We start from the raw sequence: 16,346 nt of genomic DNA, 5'->3' as shown, positions 1-16,346 counted from the left end.
AAAGAAAAAGAAGGCTAAGTAGGAGTGGGGAGACAGGACTCCCACTTCTACCTAACAGTAATTAGGAGCCCTCCCTCATGGGTGTCAAAGGAGGCTGAGTGAGGAATCTGGACTTCTACCTACACTTGGAAGTAACAAGGTTGGTCCCCCCACCCCTGCCTTATCCTGCCAGAGTGGTTTCAGAGGAAGCCAACTAAAAAGAAGACTTCTATAAGGTCCAGAGTCTTAGAACATAATACAAAAATGTCCAGTCAAAAATCATTCACCATACCCAAGAACCAGGAAGATCTCCAAATGAATAAAAAAAGAAAAATCAATCAACATACGTTAACACTAAGATGACAGAGACATTAGAATTATCTGACAAAGTTATTAAAGCAGCTGTGATGAAAATGCTTCAATAACCGATTATGAACTTGTTTAAAACAAAAGAACAGAAAACCTCAGGAAAGAAATAGAAGATACAAAGAAGAAATAAACAGAAATTTTAGAACTGAAAAATTCAATAACAAATAAAAAGCTCAGCAGATGGGCTCAACAGGAGAATGGAGGGGACAAAGGAAAGAATCTGTAACATGGAAGACAGAAAAAGAGAAACTACTCAATCTGAACAACAAAGAGAAAACAGACTGAAAAGAGGCTCAAGGACCTATGGGACTATAACAAATGATTTAAACATCCCAGAATGAGAGAAGAAAAAGGGCAGGGTTGAAAAAGGACTCAAAGCACTGAAAGCTCCCCCAATTTGGCAAGAGACATAAATCTATATACTCAAGAAGCTGAGTGAACCCTAAACAGGATTACCCCAAAGAAATGTGCACCAATTATAATTAAAATTAAAATTTATGAAAACAAATGACAAAAAATCTTGAAAGCAGCCAGAGAAAAATGATACCTTGCCTATACGGGAAAAACTATCTGAATGACACTGGATTTTTCCTCAGAAGCCATGCAGGCCAGAAGGAAGCAACACAATAATTTTCAGGTGCTGAAAAAAAAAAAAAAAAAAAAAAAAGAACTGTCAATACAGAATCCTATACCCAGCAAAAATGTCCATCAGGAAAAAAAAAAAAAAAGAGGAATGAACTGGAAAGATATCCCCAGATGAAGGAAAACTAAGAGAATTTGTCACCAGCAGGCCTACTCTACAAGAATGGCTAAAGGAAATTCTCTAAACAGAAAGGAAATGTTAAAAAAAAAAAAAAAAAAAAGAATCTTGGAACATCAAAGAGGAAGAAAGAACATGGTAAATAAAAATATGTACAAATACAATAGGTTTTTCTTATTCTTTTAAATTTTCTAAATTGTGTTTGATAGTTAAAGCAAAAAATGTAACACTGACTGATGTAGTTCTAAATGTATCTAGAGGTAATATTTCAGATAAATATAAACAGGAAAGGGTAAAGAGACATAAAGGAAGTAAGGTACATATACTTCACCAGACCTGTCAAAAATAAGTTACATACACATAATATGATACCTAGAAGAACCACTAAAATGGTTATACAAAGAGATATACTCAGAAACACTATAGATAAATTGAATGGAATTCTAAAAAATGTTCAAGTAAAGGAAGTCTGGAGAAAAACAGAAAATGGAGAAACAAAAAAAACAGAACAAACAGAAAACAAAAGAATTAAATTTCAGACTTAACCTCTAACATATCAATAATTATATTAAATGTAAAATGTCTAAATACACCAATAAAAAATGACTGTCAGAGTTGGTTAAAAAATATGACTTAACTACATGCTGTTTACAAGAAACTCACTTCAAACATAATGATATAGTCAGGGTGAAAGTAAAAAGATGGAAAAAGATATTATCATGTAAACATTAATCAAAGGAAAGCAAGACTAGCTATATTAATATCAGATAAAGTAGACTTCAGAGCAAAAAAAATTACCAGAGACAATAAAGGACATTATATGATGATTAAAGGGTAAATCTATGAAGAAGACATAGTAATCTTAAGTGTGTATGCACAAAACAGAGATGCAAAATGTGTGAAGCAAAAATGGATAAAACTGAAAGGAATAGTACAGGTGGTCACAAGTATAGGTGGTGACTTCAACATTCCTCTCTCAACAACTGATAGAACAATAGCAATTATAACACAAGAGCTCAACTGCACCAACCAACATTTACATAATTGACATTTACAGAATATTATGACAGTAGGATATACATTCTTTTCAAGTGTCCACAGAACACACACCAAGATAGACCATATCCTGGACCACAAAATAAACCTCAACAAATTTAAAAGAACTAAAATCATACAGTGTGTTCCCCAACCACGATGGAATCAAACTAGAAATTACTAATAGAGAGAGAACAGGAAAATCTTCACACACCTGGAAATTAAGCAACACATTTCTAAATAATTCATGGATCAAGGAGGAAATGTCATGGGAAATTTTTACAAAATACATAGAAATGAGTGAAAATAAAAGTTCAACATATCAAAATTTGTAAGACATAAGTACAGCCATGCTGAAAGGGAAATTTATAGTACTAAATGTATATATTAGAAAAGAGAAGAGCTCTTAAATGAATATCAATAATCTAAACTCCCACAGCAAGAACCTAGAAAAAGACAAATAAAATAAAATAAAATAAATCAAAATAAATCCAAAGCAAGCAGAAGGAAGAAATAATAAAAATCAGAGCAGGAATTGAAGTTTAAAACAAAAAACAATAGAGAAAATCAATGAACCAAAGAAATGGTTCTTTAGAGAGATCAATAAAATTGACTTCTGACTGATGGGGGTAGGGGGAGGGAGAGGGAGAGAGAGAGGGAGAGAGGGAAGGAGGGAGGGAGGGAGGGAGAGAAGGAGAGAGGGAAGGAGGGAGGGAGGGAAGGAGGGAGAGAGAGAGGAATTACCAATACCAGTACTACAGACTGCAGGTATCAAAGGATAATACAGGAATACCACAAATAATTTTATACACATAAATTTGACAGATGAAATGGCAAATTTCTCAAAAAACACAAACTACCACAGTTCATACAATCTGAAATAGATTACTGAACAGCCTTATAAGGAAACTGAATTTATTGTTTAAAAACTCCCAAAATCAAAGAAAAAAGAAACAAGAAATCTTCAGGCTCAGATGGTTTCACTGCAGGCTTCTACCAAGCACTTAAGGAAAATTAACACCAGTTCTACACAATCTTCTAGAAATGGAAGAAGAAACACTTTCCAATCCATTTTATGAAGCTAGTATTACCCTGATACCAAAACTCAATAAAGATAATATAAAAAATTTTTTAAACTGCAGACCAATTTCCCTCATGAATATAGATGCCAAAATCCCAAACAAAATATGAGGAAATATAATTTAGCAGTATGTAAAAACAATTACACACCATGACAAAGTAGGACTAAATTCCAGGCATGTAAGGCTGGCTCAATATTTGAAAATCAGTCACTGTTATTAATATTAACAGGCTAAAGAAGATAAGTCACATGATTATATCATCCTCATCTTTCTGACCTCTAAATGTTGAAGTGTCCTAGGACTTAGTCACTGGGCCCCTTTTCTTTCTATATCTATTCCTCCTTATGACTCCCACATTTATATCTCTACCCGAGATCTCTCCCTTGAACTCCAGACCCATAAACCCAATTGCCTATGAGATACCTCTACTTGGACAGGCATTTCCAATTAGACACATACAAATCTAAACTCCTGCTCTTACCACCCAAACCAGCTCTTCCCACAATTCAGTACATACATGCAAACTCCATTCTTATGGGTGCTTAGGCTAAAACCTTAGGGCCATATAAGCTCTTGCTTCTTTTATACCTCATACCTATGCTGTCAGTAAATCCTGTGATCTCTTCCTCTAAAATATCCCCAGAATCTGACCCTTTCTCACTACCTCCACCCTGGTCTGAGTCTTCCTTTCACCTGGGTTATCACAACAGCAGCTGAACTCGTCCTCCTGCTCCTACCCTTGCACCCTTACTGTCTATTTTCTACTTAATAGCCACATGCTCCTCTTTTGCTCAAAATGGTCCAATGGACTCTTGTTTCATTCTGAGTAATATCCAAAGTCCTTACTATTGCCTATAGTCCCCCACATGATATGGTCCCTGGCAACTTCTCTAAGCTCATTTCTAGCCTTCTGGTTCACATCACTTGAGCTCTCCTCCTTGCTGGTCCTTGAAAATGCCAACAATGGTCTGACCTCAGGACTCTGCACTTGGTTTTCCCTCTGCCTGGAACATTCACCACATAGCATAGGGCTAGTTCTCTCATTTGTTTGAAGGCTGTGATCAAATGTCACCATATCAGTGAGGCCTTCTCTGACCAGTATATATAATACACGCCTATCTGCCCATACGGGCAGTCCTCATACCTCTTACCCTCCTTTATTTTTATTCGAGGCATTTATAACTTTCGGGCTCATTTTACACACGTTTATCTTCCCCTGCAGAAGGTAAGCTTCCCAGGACATGGATTCTGTCTGTTTGCCTAGAATAGTGCTTCAGACATAGGTTCTCAAAAATTATTGGCTGAATGAATAAATAAAAACCACTGGCTCAGGAGTGAAGAATTTGGGATAAGATAACCTTGATTTGATTCATGGTTCTGTCATTTCTTGTGTCCAAGTGACACTGATTACTCAACCATATTTAATGTTTTCTCATCTGTCAAATAGTGATAATAACCCATACCCCACAGGACTGTTGTAAGGATTAAATAAAAGAATATTCGTAATTTGCTTAATACATAGTGACTTGGTATAAAAGTGCTCAGTATATGACACTGTTACTTAATACAGAAAGATGGCCTAGATTTGGACTCAAAGGCCCTAGGTTATAATTGTGACTAGATATTGACTGTGATTTTAAGCTATTCACCTATTTTATATTAATTCACTCAGTCAGCTACGAATAAGGTGCTGGGGTAAAAAAGATAGATAAAGTAGAGTCCCTTCCCTCTAACCTTAGTTATGTGATCTTGGGTAGGTCACCCAAGCTCCCTCAGCCCCATTTGCCAAATGGGAATAACATAATACCTATTGCATAGCTTTGTTTATTAAATGAGTCACTATGTGAAAACACAGTGTCTAGCCCATAGCAGCAGCTCGTTATGTTGGCTATGATTATGATGACTCCATTCTGAAGGAGGAGTAAAAGCACCTAAGCAAAGAACAGCGCAGTATGAGCAAAAGCAGGCATCAACTAGTACAGTGCCTCCTAACTGGAATCTGCCCACAACTGGTCAGTCCCACTATGATCAGGACATTTAAAAATTCTACTACGTCTACAATAACCTAACTCCCTACCACCACCCCACAGCAGTTACAAGAACAAATTTCTCTGCTGATGTGATATTGGAATTTAAAACTTTTTAAAAATAGTTAAAGGATAAAGTCTCAAATAGTGTTTCTTAAAGGTCAACGAACCCACTGACTTCCTTACCCTACTCCCCCACAAAGTTAACATGTATTACTTAAATTTGAGCAATAGTCAAATGAACCCCCAGAAGGTAGCCTGTAATTCCCTGAATACAACAACCAACTAAGAGCCGGGAGCACAAGGGTGTGTTTGACGGCGGTCCTGTCACAGACTAAACATCGGAACTGGCCACTAAAGGTGGTCCCGGAGGCCTAGTGGGAGCCCACCGCGTGAGAAGGGGGGCGTCACCTTTGGAAAAAGAACAGCAAGAGCCAAGGCGTGGAGGCGTGAAAAGTGCACGTGGGTGGCTTGGCAGAACCAAAAAAAGCTTTTTGTGGGGGGCGGCCAGAGAGCAGGACACGTACGGAGGAAGAGTGCTGCTGGGGCCTGCCAGGTGACGGAGAAAGGTCCCGTTCCAATCCCAGGTCATGGTCTCTCAGCCTCAGCATCCCCTCCGGATCCCCCTCTAAGGGCTCGCGGTTGCTGTCTCCCTCTCGTTCGCGCCACTCTCCCTTACCTCGTCTTCCAGCCTTTCCCTCACTCTCGCACCTCCTCCGCCGCGCCGGAAGTGACGCGTAACGCGCGCGCCGCACCGCGCCAGAAAGGTTCTGCGGGAGCGGGAGAAAGGGTTCCGGTGACACTCACTGCGCCGGCGTGCGGGCGCGAGCGGTCAAAGCGCCTTCCGGAGGCCGCCGAAGTGCGCCCTTTTCCCTGCCTGTCGCTTTCGGAGTGCTCCGAGCGAGATTCAAAGAGGTCTTCGCCACCGGAGGGGTGTTTTTCTACACTCTGACTCCCCTCGGTGCCCCGCTTCTCCGGCTCTTGCCCTTTGACCCTGCTCTCGCGGCGGGGTGAGAGGTCGGTGGCCATCTTGTGGCGGCGGCGCGGGCGGCTGTTACTGCGGAGACCCATCCCCTCCCCCTCCTGGCTGCCCCGGCCGTCTGTCAGTCATAAAGAGTCCCGCAGGCCGCCAGGTGAGGTCCCGGCGTCGTGCCGTCGCTCTCCCCGCCGCACTGGGCGGCCCAGGCCGATCCCTGCCGGGCCTCGCCGCCGCCACCATGTCCTCCTTCTCCGAGTCGGCGCTGGAGAAGAAGCTCTCAGAGCTGAGCAACTCTCAGCAGAGCGTGCAGACCCTCTCCCTGTGGCTCATCCACCACCGCAAGCACGCGGGACCCATCGTCTCGGTGTGGCACCGCGAGCTCCGCAAAGGTAAACACTCCCTCTACCCCCATGGGTCCTCCTCCCGGGTAGCCCTCTCCCGCACCCCCTCCCGAGGCCCCTCTAGCTTCTTAGCTGAGCCTGGCTTTCCAGGCCTGGGCCTCTGATTGATTGCGCTTCTGAGGTTGGAGACAGTGTTATCCCCATTTCTCGGAGAAGGAAACCGAGGCCTGGGAAGGTTTAAGGTACTTGTCTGAGGTTTCACCGACCGGGGCTCAGGACTCCCAGTTAACCCAGCCGCTTTCCTCTCCGGCTTCTCCTGACACTTGTGACCATTATTCTCTCGGCAGCGTTGAGCGCCTGGTGGAGGGTACAGGCCTTAGCCTGTTGTGTGCCAGGCGGTTGCTGGGCATTCGGAGTAAGATTACCTAGATCGAGCCCTGGCTCAGCCACTTACTAGCTGAGTGATACCGGGCAAGTTTTTTCTCTCTAAGCCTGTTTTCTCATCTGTCAAAAGAGGACAAGGGTAACTGCCACTTCCAGAGCCTTTATTCTGTGCCAGTCACTGTGCTAGGACCTTATGTATGGCCTCGCACTTAGTCCTCAGCACTGCCCTGGGAAGTGGGTGCAGTCACTGCCATTGCAGAGAAGTCAAGGGGCCACACCACCTAGACCTTGCCTCTCAGGTTCCTCTTCTCATGCAGCTCTCCTTGGTTCTAGACCCTGCTCAGCATCTGGCAGCCATTGATTGAGCTCAGCCTGTTGCGTGCCAGGCACTGGGTTGGGAGCTTGATAGCATGTTGGCTCCAGAGGCCAAGTGCCTCTGGAGCCTGACTTTGCCATTTACTGAGCCCCCGCCGCTTCCCCTCTCTTTCCTTCAGTTTCCTGATCTGTAAAATAGAGATAATGATAACTGATATTTACTGTGCCTTTGTTCTGTGCCAAGTACAGTACTGATATTACATACATTGTCATTTTTTACAGTCTCAGAGTTCTGTGAAGTAGGAACTCAGCAGATGAGAAAAAAACGGAGGCTCAAACAACTTGGGGTGAAGAGTAAACAGGATAATCCACGTGAACATCTAGCATGGTGTCAGGCAGAGTGTAGGCATTGGATAAATAATGGTGAGGTGGAATACTGATGACTCAGTGTGGGGCATGTTCTTTGCCTCAGATTGCTTACAGTCTGCTGGGGAAAGAATGGGCACCTACACAGCTATCTGATACCCCAGTGAGCTTCATAGCAGAAAGCTGAGCAAATGAAGCTTAGCGCTGTTTTGGACAGCCTGTATGTGGTAGGCCCTTTATAGCATAGGAAGTAACTCTTCATGTGTTCTCTGCTATCTGTGAGGTCAGGATGTCACTCTGTTTTACAGATGAGGAAACTGAAGTGGCTAAGTGGTATTTTCAAGGCCTTAGAACCAGTGAGGCTCAGACTACATCAGACTGTCAGACACCAAAATCCAGGATTCTTTCAGAAGACCCAGTTCTAGTCCTCTGGCAGAGATCCCCCACCCCCCAAATATCATGTGCTGTACTGAGATGGGGGTCCCCTCAGCCCTCAGGGTAGTTGGGGGATAGAGCCTGGGCCTCCCAGAGCGCCATTCATGTACCCCACTGTGCCATTCAGATATTATTTCTGTCATCTGAGATGTGGCGGAAAAATTCGAATTGCTTTCTACAGGATCCTATCTGGTAGGATCTCAGAGGCACGTCAGAATCCACCTCAGATGTCACTTTTGTGAAGCCATCTTGATTCCCCACCTCACCCTATTTGAGATACAGAAAATAAAGAGTACTTTCGTTTATGAAGCTCCTTTAACCCTAATCTCATATGATGAAACCTTAAGTTGTAAGTAGGTCAGCATTATTATCCCCATTTTATAGATGAGAAGATACAGATATGAAGAGATGAAGTGCTTTGTTAATGAGTGTACAGCTGGGACATTAGTCCAGAGCTCCAAGACGCCGAAACTTGTTTTCAGGTACCTAGTGCATCAGTGCACTTAATAAGTGAAGGTGATCATCTTACTCCAGCCAAACCCCTAGTGCTTTTATTTATTAGAATTAATCTGCATTTATTTCATTCTTACTAGTTATGTCTCTTTCACTGGATTATGTTTTGAGGGAGAAACTAGCTCTTCCAGTTGTCAGTAATGTACACCACGTTTAGCATGGTGCCTGTTAACACAGTTAAAAAATAGTTTAGGATTAGTTTAGTTTAGTTTAAATTGTGGTCTCTTGACATCATTTTCATGGCTGAGTAAAGGATCAAGCGGCACTGTCTAATAGAGCTTTCTGTGATGACAGAAATGTTTTATATCTGCTGTGCAACAAGGTAGCCTCTTGCCATGAGCACTTGAAGTGTGTGACTAGGGAAGTAAACTTTCAAATAAATACAATTGAAAATTCAGTTCCTGAGTTTTGTTAGCTACAAATTAAGTGTTCAGTAGCCACATGTGGCTAGTGGCTATCATACTGGACAGTGCAGAACTAGAGGATGCTCTTCCAAGCATCAGTGTACAGTTTCCTAATACCTAGCCTTCCTTCATGAATTGAAAATGCCCCCGCACTGAAGTGGAAAAATATTGTGTGCCCTAATGTTAGAATTGACTAGCCCTTTAGTTTCTAGCCCACCCTGAATCTTTAAAAATGGACATTTCTATCTATAGTCAAGTCATTTCCTTAAGACATTCACAAACCATCTCTGTTTTGGCTCCAAATATTTATGAGACTTTAAAAGTTTTCTTTTTCCTGCTTAAGTACTACTTCTCTTCATGATGTGTTATTTTCTTTCCATTCCCTAGGAATAATTCTTAATTTATCCCTTTGGGCTCTGTTCTAGGTAGAACTTCTCTCTTTCTTTTTGGAGCAGTTTGGTGTAAAATACCCTAAGATGAACATTTTTTAGTAGTGCTTTTGTACCTTACATTTGTACTACTACTACCTTTAGTAGTGCAGGTAAATAGGCCTTTTTTTTTTTAATTACTTTCTCTAGATGTCAAAACCAGCCAAACAAGTGAAAAATTTTGGTCAGCCAGTTATTTAAACTTTGCTCAATAACTATTTCAACCAATTTGGAATGGGCCTCAGTGGGGAGTGAAAGAATCCATACTGACATATTGGAAAGACATTTGAACAAGTGAGTTATCACCCAGGGCTGGAGTAGAGGGTGTGTGTGTCGTGTGTATTATGACCGTGTGTGTTCAAGTGCTCTAGAGCTTTGTGGGTTTTTGTTGTTGTTTGTTTGTTTTGGCCGCACTGCCCGACTTGTGGGATCTTAGTTCCCTGACCAGGGATCGAACCTCGGCCCCTCGGAAGTGAGAGCAAGGAGTCCTAACCACTGGACCTCCAGGGAATTCCCTTTAGGGCTTTGTTATATTACCTTTACACACATGGTGCTCAAGTTGATTATTCAGGATGCTGGATGTGGAGGGATAAAGTTTTATCCTAAATTCCCATTGCTAAGTTTGAGGGTGATGAGAATTAATTGGCATTGTAGATAGTGAAAACCCTGGCTATCTTAGCTATCATATTTGTAATACTGCAAAATGTATCAGGTCTTGAATGGCCAAATTGCCATTTTACAATATGGATTCTGGGTTTTTTGTCTTGTTTTGTTTTTTGTGGTATGCAGGCCTCTCACTGTTGTAGCCTCTCCGCTGCGGAGCACGGGCTCCGGACGCGCAGGCCCAGCAGCCATGGCTCACGGGCCCAGCTGGTCCGCGGCATGCGGGATCCTGCCGGACTGGGGCACGAACCTGTGTGCCCTGCATCGGCGGGCGGACTCTCAACCACTGCGCCACCAGGGAAGCCCTGGATTCTGGGTTTTTTAACATGAAGTATATTAGTCCAATTTGCTCTCTAGAAGTTCTGTTTTACTTACTTTCTTACTTACTTACATATTTGCTTATTTATTTATCTTTGGCTGCGTTAGGTCTTTGTTGCTGCGTGCGGGCTTTTCTCTAGTTGTGGTGAGTGGGGACTACTCTCCATTGCGGTGCACGTGCTTCTTACTGTGGTGGCTTCCCTTGTTGCGGAGCACAGGCTCTAGGTGCATGGGCTTCAGTAGTTGTGGCTCGCAGGCTCAGTAGTTGTGGCTCGCGGGCTCTAGAGCGCATGCTCAGTAGTCCTGGTGCACGGGCTTAGTTGCTCTGCGGCATGTGGGATCTTCCTGGACCAGGCTTCCAACCCGTGTCCCCTGCATTGGCAGGCGGATTCTTAACCACTGCGTCACCAGGGAAGCCCTGTTTTACTTTTAAATCTAACTTTCATGGCGTTATAAACTTGGTAGTTTAACTTGCTGCAACATCCTAGAACAAGGTTTGCTTTAAAAAAGAAAAAGAAAAAGCTTTTTGCTGTAATCATACCTTTGTAGCAACAGTGGGATATTGAAACTATTCACACTTTTGTTCTGTTTTTGAATAATAATTAGAACAGTTAAAGACAGTTCCAGGTTTTCAATATTCTCATCAGTTGGCCATCTAAACTAGGTTATTATCAGAAGGTTAGTACATTTCAGGATATCCATATTTAATTTTATGAGCACTTTAAGTCATCAGTTTCAACTATAACATGCTTTAAAAATCTTGTTTTTAACTTGAGTTATTCTCCTGTAGCTACATTTTAAAATGTCAGATCTTGAGCCTGCTGTGTCAGAATTTATACATGCTGTGTGCATTTCAAAAGAAACAAATGGGGCCTCCCTGGTGGCGCAGTGGTTGAGAGTCCGCCTGCCGATGCAGGGGATACGGGTTCGTGCCCCTGTCTGGGAGGATCCCATATGCCGCGGAGCGGCTGGGCCCATGAGCCATGGCCGCTGAGCCTGCGCGTCCGGAGCCTGTGCTCCGCAACGGGAGAGGCCACAACAGTGAGAGGCCCGCATACCGCAAAAAGAAAAAAAAAAAAAAAAAAAGAAACAAATGGTTTCTGAGAGCAGTGGAGTAAGGACTAGTAATTCAGGTGTAAAGGTTGACATAGGGCTTGCTTGAGTCTTTTGGGCACTTTGGCATTGGAGAAAACTTAATGTTTTGAACTATCTGATTGTGTTATTATTTATTTCTTTTAAAAGAAAACTGGGACCAAAAATGGTAGTGATGTAACTTTACGGTTGAAGAGTTATGTGCACAGAAGCCAGGAAATTCAGTAATGTTCCCCCAAGCAACTGTAACTCAGACATATTGTGTGAGGTTTTTATGGTTTAATGCATGCTACCATATAGAGTAATAGGAAATACTACATTTAGTAGGTATAAGAGAGAAGAATTATATTTTTTGTGGGAGCCATAATTTTGCATATCCAGATTTCAGACCTGTGTAAATTTTCAGTGATCACGTAACAATAATGTATATTTGTATTTTGAGATAAATATCCATTGGTGCATCTAGAGATTCCTCTGGATTGTAGAGTTGATATCATTGACTGATTATGGTTATTGGGATGTTCAAAGAGAAATTCTTGGTCTAGGAGCATAAATTACAAGTATCTTTTAAAACTGAAACGTAACTCAGTCTTTCATTCTGTGGTATTTGATAATTAACAGTGAGTAAGAAATGCTCGTTTTTGCAGTATAATAAATGAAAACCTTGGTTTTAACATGTCTTCTGGAGATGTATTGACAGCTTATCCTTTAGGAATTTTCTTTGGATTATCTTAATTTTTACTGCTAATTAATTACCCTGACTAAAATAACACAGAAATTAAGATGGCGTATTCTTTTTTTTTTTTGAAAAACAATTTTATTGAACTATAATTCACATTTCACACAAGCCACTCTTTTAGAATATACAATTCAATGGTTTTTAGTATGTTTGCAGTTATGCAACTATCACCACAATCAGTTAAGATGGCGTATTCTTGTTTTTTTTTTTTTTAAATTGTATTCTCAATCCTGTTTTACTAGACACCTCCAGGAGTCCCTTAAATTGTTTTTTCAAACATAGCAGTCTTGACCTCAAGTGATAATGCTTGTCTTAGTGTTCTTTAGGAGTAGCTTAGGGCAGAAGAATTGTGGATTGAGAATTTCCTTGGTGTAAGCTAAATTATCTTCTTTTCTTTTTTTCCAGCCAAATCAAATAGAAAGCTTACTTTTCTGTACTTAGCCAATGATGTCATTCAAAACAGTAAAAGGAAAGGACCTGAATTCACTAGAGAATTTGAATCTGTCCTTGTGGATGCTTTTTCTCACGTTGCCAGGTATGTTTTCTGGTTTTTTGTTCTGTTTTGTTTTTGAATGCATTACCTTTTCCTTTTTGTTCTTTCTTTTTTTGTGTGTGATAGCCTTTGTAACTTGACAACTTCATACTTTTTAAAAAGAGGTACTTTATAGGGAGTTGCAGAGGGCAAATTGTGGTTTTATATTTTGCCTGAACCCTTGAGAACTATCTCAGACAAGTAAATATTTTGATGCATTGAAGGGACTCAGTCTAGCACTTGAAGCACATCTTTTCTCCTAGATGTATTCACTATTGAATTCACTTCTTGAATATGGTACTTTCCTTGGTTTGGCTGAGTTGTCTCATTAGCTTATGGTCAAAAAACAAAGCTAAATAGTACAAGGGAACTTTGCAGTAACAAAACCTTAATAGCAAGAAATTAGCTGCTGTGCCTTTGTTTTTACTTACTTCTGGATGTCTACATGTCTAACTTACTAAAAATAGTAGTCATTACTGTACCTGCAAAGATAGTAATTATTAGTGTGGAAAGTAAGATATTTGCTCTGGCTCTGTCATATTAAGTGTCTGCCACTATTGTGTTCTGTGACAGAGGACGGGGGTGGGTAGAGCATACTTATAGCTGATATCACGGAAACTATACATTTAATTAACAGTTTTACAAATCACTTTTATTTATTTAAAAACGAACTGTTTTTTGTAGATATAAGTTAGTTGCCTAGGAGGAGCAAAGAAAAACTATTTTTCACTAGAATATTAATAAGTAAGCAAATCAAACAAAACATCTTTGCCAAAGGAAACTGGGAAGGGTGAGAAAGAGACTAGTGGGTTAAACGAAAATTGTTCTAAGGTCTAGAGTGTAAGTGAAAGACCTGAAGTGTGAAAGTAAGTCTGGCATTCCGTGAAAGATTTGGAAAGTTTGAAGGAGTGAAATGAGAACTCCAAAAGATTTTTAAGAAATGACATCTAGCTTTGTAGAGATAGATAAAAGATTTTTGTTAGTCAACTGGCTTTTTTTTTGTTTTGAACGTGGATACTGAAAAAGCAGAATGTTTGGGAACTTGAAAAAATATTGAGTCGTCATAACAGAATAAGCTTAGAACAGACTACTAGAGTAGCCCTCTGAAATTGGAGACAGGCATTTTCCTGTTTTGAGGAGATTCAGTTCAGTTTCCTAGACGTTGGCTGTAGCTCTGCCTCCAGCACTGAGTGGCCTTGGATGTGTTATGTAGCTTTCTGAGCCCACGTTTCCAGGTTAGTTAAAAGGGAATGTCACCACCTGTCTCATTAGAGTTGTGAGGCTAAAGTAAAACAACAATGCTCAATCCACAGTCTTTGCCCATTCATGGGCATATACTATATTATAAACTATGTGAAGAGAAAGACTGTTTCTTTTTTGTTCTTTCCTGTATTCCAGACACCTAATAGAGTATCTGGCACAGAACTACTGGGTTTTGTACCTTCGGGAACACCATTTAGATAGTCTTGATGTGAATGGTGTCCCAGGAGCTGAGCAACATTGTGGTCTGCCCTGGCACAGAGTAGGGATTCAGTAAGTAGTTGTTGAATAAGTTAATAAATTTAGGGTATAAGAAATTGACTAAAGTAATTCCCTATAGGGATAGTAAACATAACATTTTTCCTTAAAAATTTAACAGCAATCATACGTAGTTCCCAAATCAGAAAAGTGTAAGTAGAAAAGCGGTGGGAGAGGAGGGATGAGCAATACCAGGATTAAAAATTTTTCTACTTGGTTATCGTCTTAAAACCTATCTAGGAGGCACTGTAAAAATGTCTTGGCAAATTCTGTGGCATTATGGGGAAAATAGACCTGATCCTTTTAAATAAAAAAAGATAGCTCTATTACCTTTCATTTTTGCATTCTTCTGGTTCTTTTAAGGTCCCCATGTCTCTAAGCTCCCTCCCCACCCCCACCCCCACCCCCATAATTAGAATAGAAAGTCCAGCCACACCACTTCAGTCCTGATGCACCTTATCAACAGTAGAAAGTGCTCTCTGTACAGTTTTTCTGTGGCCAATTGATGAACAAAGATAGTGGACCCATTAATATTGACTAAAATAGATTAGGAATCTTTTAATGATAATTACCTATCTCCTCCCTCAAACCCCCTACCCCCTAGGAAGGAAACAACAAACCTCTCAAGTCAGAGAAAGCTACCAAGCTCATAGGGTAGATTTAATTTGAATAGCAGTTTAAGTAACCAGAGTTTAAACTTATTTTCCATACAAATGCCTTCTTGTTTTCTTCTTAGTTTGGAGATAGTTCACTTAATCTTTCCTTCAAGATGTATTTAAGTGCCTTCTTTGTGCAAAGTACTGATGCAGACACTAGGGGGGCAAGCGGTGAACAAGGCAGGCAAGGACAAAATGAATAAGATACTTTCAGAGAGTGATAATATGTGATAATAAGGGAGAGGCAGGAACATGAGGTCCAGGGTGTTGCTCTAGTGTAGGCTAGAGATGACATTGGCTAGGACTCAGGAGCATTGAGGAGATAATAGCTTCCACTTGTTGAATGTTTGCTTTGTTTACTTCACGGGTAGATTTGTGCCCCCGCCCGCACCCCCCTCCCCCATGTAAAACTGATAGGATTAGTGGGAGCTTGGTAGTGAGGGAAAAGAGAAATCAAAGATTATTTCTAGGTTTTTGGCATGAGTATGTGGATGGCTGATGATGCTGTTTACCGAGGTGGAGATTGAGGTAAAGATATGGTAGAGGAAATCAAGAGTTCTGTTTTGGCCATGTTAAGTTTGAGATGGCTAATAGATATTATATTCCAAAGGGTGGTGCCATATAGGCGGATGGATGAAACAGTCTTGAAGCTCAGTAGGAAATTGATTTCTGGAGACATAAATTTGGAATTATCACCATATACATATTTATTTCCTGTTATAACAGTCATGGGTCCCCAAGACCACTTCCAGGTCTGGTGACTTGCTAGGAGGACTCACAGGACTTGTGTATAGTTGTGTTCCTGGCTATGATTTATTACAGTGAAAGGATATAAAGCAAAATTAGCAAAGGGAAAAGGTGCAAGGGATGAAGTCCAGAGGAGACGAGGCGTAAGCTTCCAAGAGTCCTTTCATAGTGGAGTCACACAAGACATACTTAATTCTTCCCCCTTTGAACTGTGGCAACACATGTGAAGTGTTCTACCTGAGAAGCCCATTAGAGATGTAGTACCTAGGGATTTTGTTAGGGTTGGTCGCAGGCACTCTGCCAAAATTCTAGGCTCCCAGAAGGAAAGCAGGTGTTCAGCATAAACCATACTGTTTGTATAAACAGTTTAAGCACAGTAAACCACCCTTATCAGTTAGGAAATGATGGGAACACTTCTGAAATCCAGGTTCCGAGATGCCAGTCAAGGGCCAACCTCATGAGCAGGCCTGTTAAGGGCAGCAGTCTCAGGCCTGCTATGTTAACTCTTTTCTACACAATTGCAAAGGACTGTTTCTGCTCTACCTTTACATGAGGTGCTGTTGGAAGTGCTGAGGATACTTAGAAAGAATTTATGCCCTGGGTAGGCCTGCCATAGGCCTACTGTGCATGGGATAAGAGACAAGTACACAAATTATAGTGGGTG

At 41.2% G+C, this 16,346-nt stretch overlaps 2 protein-coding genes across 10 annotated transcripts in view; one reads left to right on the top strand and one right to left on the bottom strand.

The window, feature by feature from the left end:
• Window positions 1–5,974, bottom strand: part of TTI1 (TELO2 interacting protein 1) — a 43,364-nt gene extending 37,390 nt beyond the window's left edge. For 3 of the 8 annotated variants that reach the window (XM_060078638.1, XM_060078642.1, XM_060078645.1), the window contains exon 1: window positions 5,780–5,965. The gene's annotated coding sequence lies outside the window, so the exon portion shown is untranslated. Of the gene's footprint in view, window positions 1–5,663; window positions 5,750–5,779 lie in introns of those variants that run through there. The other 5 variants (XM_060078639.1, XM_060078640.1, XM_060078646.1 and 2 more) reach the window with 4 other exon arrangements.
• Window positions 5,975–6,053: 79 nt separating this feature from the next.
• RPRD1B (regulation of nuclear pre-mRNA domain containing 1B) overlaps window positions 6,054–16,346 on the top strand; it is a 54,722-nt gene continuing 44,429 nt past the window's right edge. Inside the window, exons 1-2 of one of the 2 annotated variants that reach the window (XM_060078922.1) lie at window positions 6,054–6,620; window positions 12,635–12,764. In XM_060078922.1, coding sequence (XP_059934905.1) covers window positions 6,470–6,620; window positions 12,635–12,764 — 281 coding nt within the window. In that variant the 5' untranslated portion in view covers window positions 6,054–6,469. The remainder of the gene's footprint in view (window positions 6,621–12,634; window positions 12,765–16,346) is intronic. The other variant, XM_060078923.1, reaches the window with a different exon arrangement.

This window comes from Mesoplodon densirostris, chromosome 16 (genome assembly GCF_025265405.1).
Source record: "Mesoplodon densirostris isolate mMesDen1 chromosome 16, mMesDen1 primary haplotype, whole genome shotgun sequence".
NCBI classification, from domain to species: Eukaryota; Metazoa; Chordata; class Mammalia; order Artiodactyla; family Ziphiidae; genus Mesoplodon; species Mesoplodon densirostris.
Note: the sequence above shows the minus strand (reverse complement) of the source record. Positions and strands in the feature narration are given on the sequence as shown.